At 50.6% G+C, this 12253-nt stretch overlaps 6 protein-coding genes across 6 annotated transcripts; 3 read left to right on the top strand and 3 right to left on the bottom strand.

Annotated features, from left to right (window-relative positions):
* Positions 1 to 322: 322 nt before the first annotated feature.
* H257_00033 (hypothetical protein) lies at positions 323 to 3812 on the bottom strand. The gene is made up of 7 exons (XM_009822507.1): positions 3754 to 3812; positions 3299 to 3689; positions 3074 to 3231; positions 2315 to 3011; positions 1553 to 1900; positions 770 to 882; positions 323 to 684 (listed from the first exon to the last, which is right to left on the bottom strand). Exons 1-7 carry the CDS (start codon positions 3763 to 3765, stop codon positions 394 to 396), a joined length of 2010 nt encoding a protein of 669 aa, XP_009820809.1. The 5' UTR covers positions 3766 to 3812; the 3' UTR covers positions 323 to 393.
* Positions 3813 to 4082: 270 nt separating this feature from the next.
* On the top strand, positions 4083 to 6064 carry H257_00032 (hypothetical protein). The gene is made up of 6 exons (XM_009822506.1): positions 4083 to 4199; positions 4364 to 4936; positions 5005 to 5070; positions 5182 to 5296; positions 5376 to 5479; positions 5530 to 6064. The coding sequence occupies exons 1-6, from the start codon at positions 4140 to 4142 to the stop codon at positions 5959 to 5961; spliced, it is 1350 nt and encodes a 449-aa protein (XP_009820808.1). The 5' UTR covers positions 4083 to 4139; the 3' UTR covers positions 5962 to 6064.
* Positions 6065 to 6196: 132 nt separating this feature from the next.
* H257_00031 (hypothetical protein) lies at positions 6197 to 7432 on the top strand. The gene is made up of 5 exons (XM_009822505.1): positions 6197 to 6527; positions 6578 to 6783; positions 6836 to 6999; positions 7048 to 7147; positions 7322 to 7432. Exons 1-5 carry the CDS (start codon positions 6219 to 6221, stop codon positions 7401 to 7403), a joined length of 861 nt encoding a protein of 286 aa, XP_009820807.1. The 5' UTR covers positions 6197 to 6218; the 3' UTR covers positions 7404 to 7432.
* Positions 7433 to 7493: 61 nt separating this feature from the next.
* H257_00030 (hypothetical protein) lies at positions 7494 to 10330 on the bottom strand (the record flags this gene model as incomplete). Its single annotated transcript, XM_009822504.1, has 13 exons — positions 7494 to 7647; positions 7698 to 7792; positions 7897 to 7935; positions 8022 to 8133; positions 8180 to 8423; positions 8581 to 8674; positions 8736 to 8942; positions 9010 to 9083; positions 9135 to 9261; positions 9316 to 9382; positions 9499 to 9968; positions 10011 to 10190; positions 10253 to 10330. 13 exons carry the CDS (start codon positions 10328 to 10330, stop codon positions 7494 to 7496), a joined length of 1941 nt encoding a protein of 646 aa, XP_009820806.1.
* A 174-nt stretch (positions 10331 to 10504) lies between these two features.
* Positions 10505 to 12253, bottom strand: H257_00028 (hypothetical protein). Its single transcript, XM_009822502.1, has 6 exons — positions 11985 to 12253; positions 11863 to 11923; positions 11632 to 11807; positions 11493 to 11578; positions 11307 to 11436; positions 10505 to 11244 (listed from the first exon to the last, which is right to left on the bottom strand). Exons 1-6 carry the CDS (start codon positions 12222 to 12224, stop codon positions 11068 to 11070), a joined length of 870 nt encoding a protein of 289 aa, XP_009820804.1. The 5' UTR covers positions 12225 to 12253; the 3' UTR covers positions 10505 to 11067.
* Positions 10518 to 10949, top strand: H257_00029 (hypothetical protein; the record flags this gene model as incomplete). Its single annotated transcript, XM_009822503.1, has 1 exon — positions 10518 to 10949. The coding sequence occupies one exon, from the start codon at positions 10518 to 10520 to the stop codon at positions 10947 to 10949; it is 432 nt and encodes a 143-aa protein (XP_009820805.1).

The raw sequence follows: 12253 nt of genomic DNA, 5'->3' as shown, positions 1-12253 counted from the left end.
TATGGAATGTGACTTTGCACCACATTGATTGGAATAAAACCACATTGTAATGGAAATGTGCAGTTTCTTTGTAACCATCCTTTGCGTTTCAAACGTTTTATATTTTTTATCGCCACATTGATTGGAATAAAGTGGCACTTTGATCAGGAAAAGGTATAGTAGTTGCAAATACTATTAACGTTAATAGTACTTTGTATGTACTGTAATAGTTAATGTGGTTTTGGTCCAAATTTCCGAATGATCGCCGCCAAATCACGAATAGCGACGCTATTGGCTAATCCAAATTTGAGGGGATCGGATTGGCTATTGCAGTATACATATCAGCCAATCAGAAGTTCCAGTGATACTCTAGCAACCCAAGCAAATGGTGATTGATTCCCAAGCTGGTTTTGATTATTCGGCAATGTCCATGAGCCCAATCAAGTCGGCCACTTCGTCTTCTTCAAAGCCTGGCGCCGACGGCACAGTCGTTTGTCGCCACTGGACGAGATCGATGGGCGTCGGCCCCTTGACGGCGCACACGATGCGATTGACGTCGTGCTCGGACGCCTTGAGCTCCACCACGTGGGCAGTCGAGCCAAAGATGCGGCGCAGACTGCCCACAATCGCCTTGTTCTTTTCACTCGACCGGCACGCCACGTTGACAAGGAACACACCGCCGTCTCGCAAGGCCGAATGGACATTCTACAAATGACCATCATCACGCTGCAAATATATATATATAGCCAAGCTAGAATCAATCAGAATATATATATATATAAACACGCACGGCAAGGGTCGTGTCCGAAAGAAATGCCAACGGCGGCGCAGTCAGCCCCAGCGCCTTTTCTTCGTCCGATTTGGCGTCCACGTCCACAAGGATCGAGTCGTACGAGGCAGGCGCTACAACAATCATATCACATACATATGTCATGATGATAATATAATCGAAATACAATGTATTGTGCTTTTCACTCGTTTTGGCTATTCACACCATAATCCTGGTTGTTTGTTACATCGACCCCAGTGTTTTAGATCATCCGTACCGTGATTTAGGATCACGTTTCGTTACAGAATGTAATTATAGGGAGGTCATTTATGCAACTCCCTCGCTTTTGCACATGTGAAAAGTGCAAATCGAAGTTATATCTGCTATTCTCGGGACCAAATTCACAATTCACTGGTCATCATGAACAACTTTTGATAATACAAATGACACACAGCGAGGACATGCGCCTGTGTTCTACCGTACAGCGATGTACGTATGGTGCCACATCGTAGAAAACCACGCCAACTTCTTGTTCCATCGCATAGTACATGCAGGTAGCGCGTACTACGCGATGGAATAACAGCCAAGGTGTTTTGGTCACTTCAGCATCACATGTGATTATTATTGCTCAGAGTTATTAGGTATTTATAAAACCCCAGTGAATTAGCTAAAACACCAGGTATTTATTCAACTTTGTAACACAGTTACAGCAGATGTACCACTCTTTTAGCCACGTAAAACCGACGCCAAAACAAGTGCAAAGCACAATATATATATATATATAAAGGCACAAAAATATAGTACCTGCGTCTTGCAGACACACGAGCCCGTCTTGAACGACGACATCGAGGTGGTGGTTGGTTTGGAAGCCAAAGAAGTCTTTGGCCAGCGTCACCACCGACGGATCCAACTCGCATGCTGTGAGTGTCACCGATGGCATCGTGGCCTGCACGTAGCTGGCTAGGCAGCCTCCCCCCAGTCCAATGAGCAGACTTTTGTGGTGACTATTGGCAGTCGACAGCGCCACCGTGTAATGCAAGATCGCCGCCATGCTCTTGTGGTACTCGAACGCCAAGTACGTCGCATCGAAGCGAAGGCGGGTCGTACCTCCCTTCTTTTTGTTCTTTTTGGCCTTTTCCTTCAATTGTTTCGCTGCAACCAATATATATCCGTTATATGAGACGTGGAAATACAATTGGCGAGAGGTCGGGTGAGAGAAATAAATATATTAAAGAAACAAAGCGCAAATCAAACGCGAAATGGTGGACGCCTTGAGAAAAATATATTGGGCATTTCGTGCAAATTTGCCAATTTCGGGGGATTGTTGAAAAATCACCAAGAAACGAGCAAAAGAGTATGATTGGATCAAAAGGATGAAGGTTGCAATATGATTGGCTTGATTCACAAAGATAGATACCTTTCGACTTCGCTATACATTATATTTCGCAGGTCCAGTGAGGGTCATTCAACCACCCGCCCGAGGAAATTGAACACATGATACAAGGCAGAAACACAACCCAATGATATTTCCCACTAGTTTTTGGATGTAGTAGTAGTAGGTAGTACCTGTGAGCGGCGGCAAGAGGCGGATTTCACTCTGGATCGTGTTGTTGTTGCTGAGAAAAACGAGGCGTCGGTGCATGTCGACTTGTTCGATCAAGTAGTCGCCACTGAGATCGGTTGTGCCATTTCCAATGACGTGGCGCTCTCCCAGCCCTTCCTGCACCGTCATATACGGGATTTTCTCGTCTTTCGCGGCGCTATCGGGGCACAACTCTAGCATTTTCGGGTTCAACTCGAGCTGCACCGCTTCCAAGCTCTCAAATGTGTGCGTGCGGCCAAGACTGACGATCAGAAACCGACTAAAGCCGGCGCCGGACGCCAGCTCCATCGCGCCTTCGTCCGTGGCGAAGAGGAACTCGTGCTCTCGACCTTGGGGCACGAGGAAGACGCCGCAAGTGCCGTTGGGACCACGCGCCTGCACGTCTACGAGGCGGACGATGTAGCGGGGTGTCGTGTTGAGGGCGGACGTCGACGCCATGAGTTCGATGAGGCGCTGCCGACCCACTTGGATCTGCTTGAGCTCGTTCTGGGACATGATAAACCACTGCGTGGCCTCGACTTGGTGCCGCAGCCACTGCGCCCGCAACGCGCCAGACTCGTGGACGTACGTCTTGCCGTTGTACTGGACCATGGAGGATGACGTGGACTTGGTGAACACGATGAAGAAGGGCACGAACGGCGACGTTTTGGATCGCGGCACCTAGGACAGATGATCGTGTGAACGACGCAACTTACGACATGACTTGGGGTGATCGTGTTTACTTCAGTGATGGTGATCGTGTACGACGGCAACACCTCGGAGAACGCATGCAAGACATGCTTGAGGATAAAGTCCTGCGCCATCGTGATGCATACATACGATCCACGAGGCGCGAGGACGCGATCGACTTCGTGAAACATCTTGACGGCATCCGCGAGGACTACAGACCGACCCATCACATACTCGCGTTGTTGTGTTGGCATGAGAGAAAGGCCGGACGGTTGTACCTGGAGCGTCGTCCGTGGCCATGAGCGCATCCAACGCGCCCTTGTCCATCACGCAGTCGAAGGACGCGTCGGTGTACGTCATCTTGGTCATGTCCATGACATCCCACTGCATCGACGGGTGCTTGTGACGCATTTCGTCAATTGCCAACTCGCTGAAGTCCATGGACGTCACGTGGGGGTATCCGTCCTTCGTCCAATCGGGACTCAGGTCCGAGTTCCCGCAACCCACGACCAAGATGCGATCGCTGGGCTTGACAGACTTGTGCAGTGCCGGGCGGAGCGCCGAGTACTCGCCATACCATTCGAACGCCTTCTCTTGTCGCTTGGTGAAGAACTCGTCCCAATACTCCTTGCGGCGAAAGTCCGCGTGTTGGCGAGGAAGCAGCTCCAACTACACAGAGCACTTCAGTCATATGGTGCACGCACATTCCCACAGCATGCAAGTGTCGACGCACCTGATCGGTCATGGCGAAAATGACAATCGGCTTGAAACTGTTGGCTTATGCAATTCCACTGGAAATCTCCGCTCAAATTACCCACAGCTATCCGGATAACGAGGTTGTCTGGGTTAAACCTTATCCGGGATTCCATTTCTTATCCGGAGTCTAATTTTACGTCAAAATGATGCCGATGCATTTATAGCTCGCGGTGTGTGTGCCTGTCCCTCGTTTTAACGACCATAAACAGATTTTGGCATACCAATAATCAGGTACAAGGTATGAAAGGTGCTTAAACAGAGGTGAATGATTAATTCGTTTAATACGTCAGGGTATAAAAATTATCCAAGCCCCAAGACAGCAACCCCAACTCACATTCGCGCGAGTCAGTGCACTTCTGTCTCATGGAAAGCGAAGCGATTGGCGCCGGTAATGGAGAAGCGTCTGTCACACCTATCGCCCCCGTACGTGGTGCATGCATGGAAGGGTCTTTCCAGCCGCTAACACTCAGGCCAGCCATGGTCCCATATGTGTGTGTGCAGCCCGATCTTTTATGGCTGGATCAATGATGTCATCATCCCCACTTCGTACAGAATGAAACATGCTTGACGATGCCGCGAACACGTAGGAGGCAAGCCCAAAGTCAAATGTGTTCAAGACCGCGTTGAAAAACTTGAGCAGCGGCACGAAGAAGGAAAAGACGAGCAACATCTTGCAGTCTGCGACAACAGGCTTCTTTGGTCGCAAGAAGGCCTCGTCGAATCCGCCGTTGTTCCCTGGATCGGTCAAGCAAGCTTCGTTCTGCGGGGCCCAGCTCCCTCCCGTGTGGGCGACGCCTCCGCCGGCCGTGAAGCATCTCCATCCCACCGACGACACCAACGCCAAATCGAACGACACGACGACCGTGCCGGGGCCACGCAACGCCGCTGGGAACTTGCGATCCGAGCAATTCGCGGCCCTGCTCAAGAGCGACAAGGACTCGGTGGACTTGGAGCGCCTGCGCGAGCTGAGCTGGGGCGGCGTGCCCGTGGAGTTTCGGCCGCTGGTGTGGAAGCTACTCCTGAGCTACGTACCCGCGCACAAGGACCGCCGCGACGCCATGCTGACTCGAAAACGCAGTGAATACCGCGACTTACTGCACCAGTACTACTACATCCCCGACACAGATCGCGGGATCAAGGAGCAGGAGACGCTGCATCAGGTACTGCTAGTATTACTAGATGACAGGAGTAGTAGTACTATCCTCGTTCTGAGTACTATGTGGCGTAGATTCTCATTGACATTCCCCGGACAAATCCTGACGTGCCACTGTTTCAAAACCCGACTATTCAAAAGGTCCGATATATATATATATAAAATAGATATATATATATATCGTATTCCTGCTAATTTTGCATGCGATCTATAAATATATGGCGAGTTCATATATGCTTATCATGTCGACAGAGCATGGAGCGGACGTTGTACATTTGGGCGATTCGGCACCCAGCCAGCGGCTACGTCCAGGGCATCAACGACCTCTTAACCCCGTTCGTGACCGTATTCTTGTCATCCTTTTCTGGTAAGAATCATCCGTAAAACAACGTTAAACAACGTAAAACAACGTTAAACAACGTAAAACAACGTTGTGATCTGTATAGACGACCCCGAACGATGTGACATGGCGACGATTTCGGACCAAGTGATGCAGGACATTGAAGCCGACAGTTACTGGTGCCTCACTAAGCTCTTGGACGACATCCAGGTAGGTGTGCACGTATGTGTGCACCCAATTGACATGGATGGACGAGGTAGGACCACTACACATTTTCGCAGCCGGGGCTGCAGCGCATGGTGCAGCGGATGGAGGACCTGGTGCGGCGGTGCGACGGCGACCTGCACGGGCACATTGTCGAGACGGAGCAGGTGCAGTTTGTGCAGTTTGCGTTCCGGTGGATGAACTGCCTTCTCATGCGCGAGTGTCCGCTGGGCGCGATCGTCCGCCTCTGGGACACGTACCTGTGCGAAGAGAGCGGCTTCGAGAGCTTCCATGTGTACGTGTGTGCGGCGATTCTCATGACGTTTGGCGACCAGTTGAAAGAGATGCAGTTCCAAGACCTGGTTTTGTTTCTGCAGAAGTTGCCCACGAACGAATGGGCTGAAGACGACATTGAGCCACTCCTGTCACGTGCGTACATTTTGCAAACGTACTTTGCCGACGCCCCCAACCACATTCCCCATAAATAACCAAAGAGAGTAGCAACTACTAGGATAATAGTACGAACTGGACGACCGTGTTGACACTGTGAATACAACTATGAATAATACTATTAATAGTATTACTACGAAGTAGTTTCGGCAAACTATGAACACTATAATATAATTGTTGAATTAACAATGACATTACTGGTAGCTATCACGGATATTTGAAATCCATCTAAGCGTGATATCCGGATAATCTGTCGGTTTCACTTGGAAACCCCTTTGCAAAGCGGCATTGAAGCATGACGTACTTGCAAGAAACGATCCGATGCAAAGGCTCCAAGATCTGTAGTCCGTTTGTGCGTGAAGTGGGGGGCAAGTCCATTGTGGGCTACGTGTCGAGTGGCACTGGAGAAGTGTACGCCGTGACCGAAGGAAAGCATGTCGTGTGGACGCAGACGGGCGGCGAGCCCATGGGCGCGGCTTTCGACAGCCAAGGCAAGCTGCACGTGGCCGATTGCGCACATGCCGCCATCTTGAAGGCCGACGTGTCTGTTCACAACCACCAGCCCGGTTTGGTCGTCAAAGTATACGAAGAAAAGCCGTTCAAGGTACTAAATATCATCGCCTATTGTCGTGACGCTTATATAGCCGTGTCCAGGGACCGAGCAGCCTCCAAATTGCAGCCACGGGGGTCGTGTACTTTACCGACAGCGGCCCGTTGGGGGAAACGACGCTGGCCCAGCCCAAGGGCAGTGTGTTCTGCATCGCTCCAGGCCCCACCGGCGGCCAAGTGCTCAAGCCGTTGGCGCTCGATTGTCTCGCGCATCCTTGTGGCGTGGCCGTGTCGCCCAATTCTAAATCCATGTCCGATATGCTTCATGTCAAATCCACACACCCCTGATGCCCACACATGTAGTTATGTGGCGGAGATGATGCTCAACCGACTGCTGCGGTTCGTGCAGCGACCACTGGGTATTTACCACTGCAGCGTGTTCCATCAGTTCGCAGGCGGGATGGGTCCATCCTCGGTCGCGTGCGACGCCGACGGACGCATCTACGTTGGCACGTTCGATGTGGCGGGTACTAGTATTACTAGCGACCAACTCCCAGTGTACTAACCTCCAATAGGCTCGGATGGAAACGGGAAAATCTACATTCTATCGTCGTCAGGTGCCGTCGAGCACGTGCTCGAAGTGCCGGGCACCGAAATCACAGGCATTTGTATCGAGTACGACCTCGTTCGTGATATATATATATATATATATATTTATGTATGTATGTATATACATATATATATATATTTATGTGATATATATATATTTATGTGATATATATATATATATTTATGTATATATATTTATGTATTCGTAATCAGCCTCCTTCACGTCTGTATCGCATGTAGGCCATCGACCCGAGCGCTGTTTGTGACGGAAGCGTCGGGGAATTCGCTGCATTGCATTACGCTGGACGCCATCTTTCGATGAAGAATCATAAACAAAATAAAACTTGTGTGTATATATATATATATGTAGATATATATTGATAGAATCGATTACGAATAAACGAGTTGGTCGTTACGACGACGATGTATGCGACGACGATGTATGCGACGACGTCGAGGGGTGGTGGAGGCCTTGGAACAGCTCGCGCAGCATCGCATCCACGTTGGCGGGGGTGTACTTGACGTACTTGTCCATGTGCTTCTTGGAGAAATGCACGACCGAGTACCTACAGCCACCGCCTTGTCTATATCGATAACTCCAAACCGGCCAACGTACTTGTCATAAAAGATAGTGTAGCTGGGCACAATGCGCTGCAACGCCGATGCCATCAACGTCTTGCGCAGGTCGGCGTCGGGAACCGTATACGATTTCTACTCCACGACATACACAACAACCATATATATATTTATATATATATATATATATCACGTCGTCTTCGTACTGGCAACAAAAACAGCACGAGAACGGATCATACCTGGTTGGCCACCACTTCGTCCAACGTGGCATTGAATTTCTACACAAAATATTAATATATATATATATATGTTTATATATATATATATTTTATTATTTTTTTTTTTCGACAGGTCATACACCCACCGTGAACTTTTCTTTGACGAGGCGGCCGCTGTCCAATGTAAGCACGTCGCTGTTGCGGTTGTACTGCAACTTGGTCGTCGGGTCGGCCAAAATCGCGTCAAATTCGTCGTAACTACTGAGTCGATTATCGATCATTCAAATTGTTTGTACATTCCCACCTCAAGTGCATAAAGTCCTGGATGGCCTTGTCGCCGAGCGCGGCTACCTTGGGCTGGATCGTTTGCTGGAGGGCTGCTGTGACGACTGCTTGAGCTGGGGTATGCAGGTCCTGGCCCAGCTGTTTGAGCGACTGGGATATGTACATGACGTTGTTGAGAGTAAACAATGTCCGCAGGTCCTCCCGCCCGCCTTTGATCACATTTGACGCTTTCAATGACTCGATCAACTTCATCACGATGGAATCTATCACACATCCATATTAGTAACCCATATCTGTACTACAATAGAGGCAGCAAAATACCCCGCCAACAGCCACACTGTACACATATAAACTGTGCAATCTGTGACAGTGTCAAGATATGAACGATGCAATGGAGCAGCAGCAGCTGTGACAACATACCTACAAAGTAGGCGACGTTGGTCGTCTGGTCCGATTTCAGCAGACACTCGAGTTCCACGACGTGGTCGCACAGGTGGCGCACGAATTGCATGACCTGGCCACTCCAGCGTCATATATAACAGTGTCACATATCGTAAAAAACGGAGACGTCGTACGTTGCTAGACACGGGGTGCACGTTGCCGTCCCTGAACCGTCCGAGTTGTTTATCCTGCATGAGTGCATCGCCGATATCGCTTTTAAACTGTGACAGCGTCGACTTGGCCGCCACCGCCAGCTCGTCCTCCATCTTGGCCACGATCCCCACCAGTTTCCACGGGTCCGCCGTCTCCACGCCCGGGTGTTCTCGCAGTCGCAGCGGTGGCTATCATCTCTCAATGATTATTCAAAATTATCAGGAAATATTAACATGATAATTTTGGTCAGCGTACTTGCAACGCATCCTGGAACGCCGCGCTTTTGGCTTTGAACAAATAATGCAAGTCCAGTGGACGAAACACGTCATCTTTCGACAGCGTACTAGTACTAGTAGTACTACTAGTAGTAGTACTAGTACTGCGATGGGGGGTGCCCCTTTTCACGTCGTGGGTCAGCGTTTCCAAGAGCGGTGCGATCGTATAACTCAACGCGGCATGGCTCAAGTCTTCGGTCGCAAACACTTTGGTCGCCAACCCCTTTTCCACCTAGTAGTAGTACACGTTAGTAGTACTAGTAGTAGGTCTAGTGGGTGGGTGTACCTTGATCACATACACGACCATGTCAAGGTATCGCCCGATGGATTCCTTCATATGCTGGGCCGTGGATCTAAACCCAAGCGTGTGATTATCGTGGTCGAGAAAATATACATAAATAATACTAATTTCAAGACGAGAATATATATAAATAATACTAATTTCACATAATCCAGCAGAAAACAGTACATGTCGGCGGGGGGAGTGGCGGGGTTGGCGTCTTTGAAGAAGTCCTTGATGTGCTTAAGCCGCTTTTCGCCGTATTCGACCAGCAATTGCCGCGGCACGAGTCCCGTGCCCAGCAAGCACTGGACGAGGGCGTTCACCTTGGCCACGTCGGCATCGCTGGGTTGGGAAGCAGTGACAACAGGCTCATGCTGGGCCTTCCCTTGGTCAATCGACGGGTCGTTGTCGTCTGGGTCTGACGAGACTGGAGAGGTCATGGCATACCGACAGAAGAGCCCGATGTCGTTTACAATGTCCGATTTGCACTTGACCTGGGCCAGGTTGAGCACGTGGCGCGCCTGCTCGAGCGCCTTTCCGCAGCCTTCGTACCCCCGATGCGATTCCATGAACGAAATGGACTCGAGGAGGCGATGCATCGCCTTGAAGTACTCCGCTTGATCGTACTTGGCCCCTTGGTGCAGCGTTGGCGCCACCTGGACGGACTTGTGACGGCGACAGGGACGACGATGGCGTACCTCTGTTGCGGTCGCAAACGTCTCGTTCACAGCCCGCAGCTCATGCACACTCAAGTCGATGTTCTTTTGCGTCTCTCGCAGTTTCTCGGTGAGGTTGTATATGGGCATCATCTGACCTTCCAGCCGATCCAACCCACACTTGAACCCGGTGAGTACACTGTTCACCGTCGACAGCTGAGTCTATTGTGCACACAACGCCATCGTCATCGTCACAGCCAGATGAGCCATGCGCACGTCACTACCTTGCTGTCCATCAACGCACGCCGTATTACCGCGATGGGATCACTCCCTGGCGCCGCTGCTGCACCGCCTTCGACCATCATCTGTCCAAGATACAAACCCCCCAAAGATACTCTGAAAACGTTGACTCGTGATTTGCAGGCACGAAAATTAATTAAATCTTCTACCAATCACTTGCTCTTTGTATGCAAACAGTCAATCGAGTAATAAAACACAGGTTGAACCACACCTTCCCACTAAGTTTAACGTTACTAGTACTAAAGCGTCATGAGCACCAGCAGTTCGAGCGGTCGAGGTCGACGGGATCCCGACCCACGCACAGAATTCTCCGTCCCGCAGCCCAAGCGTGTGTGTTCGGGCGTCGCGAAGGCGGTCAAGGTGGTTGATGCCGCTTCCGCCATCGAGCGCGTGCTTGACAGGCGCAGCTCATGGCGGCCGATTGATCCCGATACGATGTCACCCAAACATTCGCTCCAGGAGAGGCTTGTGAACATGACACTCATGCCTGAACCTGCCACCACGCGAGATGCCGACGACGACCATCGAAGTAGCCCTCGACACAAGTCGTCCGACTCGACCGCGTCGTCATGTACCGAGTCCATCCAGCGCCGTAGCGCGTCGACGTTGGCTGTGATTCACCCCCCTGCTATCGATGACGAGACAGAAGCCATGCTGCGATGCTGCTCGTCCACGTCATAGTTACGGCGCACGAAGTGGTCAGCAGGTTTGCATGCAGCTATTTATTCCACCTAAATCGACTACACTCCCTTTCCATTACGTGTGTCATACCTAGCATTCTCATCTACGGCCGTGTCGACTACACTAACTCGTCTTGTTCATGTCGAGAAGTCGGTGGGGATGAGATGTCATAACACGGAAGCATCACACGAAGACCTTGCAACTGCGCAAACGTCGGTACAATCTCTTGGATGACATTGCTGTGTTCCGCACAGTCTCCTCCCCATACATGACTCGTCCACTTCCATATATGCGCCTACATGACGACAATACATCAATTAGCAGTTAGTTGACTTGATTCAGATGGGGGTGCTGTACCTGCTCCATGGTCCTGGCTAACACGAGCACTTGATGCTCCAGCATGGTCAATGTCTCGGCGGATGTCGAAGTTGGACATGCCACCACAAACCCACGCGCATGATACGAATGATCCAAGGCATCGAACGAACTAGACGAAATGGTCAGGTCATATATCCGTGCATACATGACGGGGCCTGGTATTACCAATTGAGCACGATGCGATGGGAGTGGGTGGTCAGAGATAGCAGTGCCACGTACATGCGGTCGTGACGATCTTGATTGTCGTTCGTCTTGAAGAATTCCATTTTTCATCAGGAATATACTACGGATCGTCCACTCGTACAGTGTTGTGAGCGAGGAGGTCGGTGGGAGACAAGGAAAGCAAGCCGTAGATGACATTGGAGTCGAAAAGGGCGGACGGAAGCGACCGGCGGGGCGTCGACGGACGTAGCACGTGGCCATCGAGGTCGTGGACGACGATTTGAACGACTTGCGACGATGGAAGCTCAAAGGTCGTTACTAGTCGCAACAGGACATAGATAGTAGAAGAATGGCCACGGTAGTTCAGTAGTACCTGTGGACAGCAGCATGTGTTGAAACTGAACGATGGGGAAGGTATCTAGGTTCTCCAGCAGCTGGACTCGATCAGTGGATCAATAGCTGGAGGTATATACAATATTTCGACGGCCCACGTACTCGAATGGGCGCTGTGCTTTGCATCGGATCTTGCATCGACGGCAGGCTGGGTCGGTATCCAAGAAGCCCAAGTGCAAAACAGCCAAGGGACAGGGCTGCCATTCTCTTCCAGAAGCGCAGTGCCCACACTATCGTCGATACATCGTGGTGACGATCGTCAGCGGTGCAGCTCTCTGGCTCTATGGCGCTGTTGACATCTTGGTGTTCATCCAAGCCATCACGATGGCGCCGCCGATACATCGCTCTAAGATACGATTCACGGAACGAAC

This window comes from Aphanomyces astaci, assembly GCF_000520075.1.
Source record: "Aphanomyces astaci strain APO3 unplaced genomic scaffold supercont1.1, whole genome shotgun sequence".
In the NCBI taxonomy this organism is placed as follows: Eukaryota; Oomycota; class Saprolegniomycetes; order Saprolegniales; family Verrucalvaceae; genus Aphanomyces; species Aphanomyces astaci.
This window is presented reverse-complemented; position numbering and strand designations above follow the sequence as displayed.

What these genes read in the sequence shown, in the direction of transcription:
- H257_00033 (XM_009822507.1), bottom strand. An exon ending in GGCCACGGACGACGCTCCAG is followed by an intron (nt 3,232 to 3,298) that starts GTACAACCGTCC and finishes GTCGGTCTGTAG; the next exon opens with TCCTCGCGGATGCCGTCAAG. An exon ending in ACACGATCACCATCACTGAA is followed by an intron (nt 3,012 to 3,073) that starts GTAAACACGATC and finishes CATCTGTCCTAG; the next exon opens with GTGCCGCGATCCAAAACGTC.
- H257_00032 (XM_009822506.1), top strand. Translation starts at nt 4,140, where the DNA reads ATGGAAAGCGAAGCGATTGGCGCCGGTAATGGAGAAGCGTCTGTCACA. An exon ending in CTGTCACACCTATCGCCCCC is followed by an intron (nt 4,200 to 4,363) that starts GTACGTGGTGCA and finishes GCGAACACGTAG; the next exon opens with GAGGCAAGCCCAAAGTCAAA. An exon ending in AGCAGGAGACGCTGCATCAG is followed by an intron (nt 4,937 to 5,004) that starts GTACTGCTAGTA and finishes TATGTGGCGTAG; the next exon opens with ATTCTCATTGACATTCCCCG.
- H257_00031 (XM_009822505.1), top strand. Translation starts at nt 6,219, where the DNA reads ATGACGTACTTGCAAGAAACGATCCGATGCAAAGGCTCCAAGATCTGT. An exon ending in TGGCACGTTCGATGTGGCGG is followed by an intron (nt 7,000 to 7,047) that starts GTACTAGTATTA and finishes AACCTCCAATAG; the next exon opens with GCTCGGATGGAAACGGGAAA. An exon ending in ATCACAGGCATTTGTATCGA is followed by an intron (nt 7,148 to 7,321) that starts GTACGACCTCGT and finishes TATCGCATGTAG; the next exon opens with GCCATCGACCCGAGCGCTGT.
- H257_00028 (XM_009822502.1), bottom strand. Translation starts at nt 12,224, where the DNA reads ATGTATCGGCGGCGCCATCGTGATGGCTTGGATGAACACCAAGATGTC. An exon ending in AAAGCACAGCGCCCATTCGA is followed by an intron (nt 11,924 to 11,984) that starts GTACGTGGGCCG and finishes GATCGAGTCCAG; the next exon opens with CTGCTGGAGAACCTAGATAC. An exon ending in TAGCCAGGACCATGGAGCAG is followed by an intron (nt 11,245 to 11,306) that starts GTACAGCACCCC and finishes GTCGTCATGTAG; the next exon opens with GCGCATATATGGAAGTGGAC.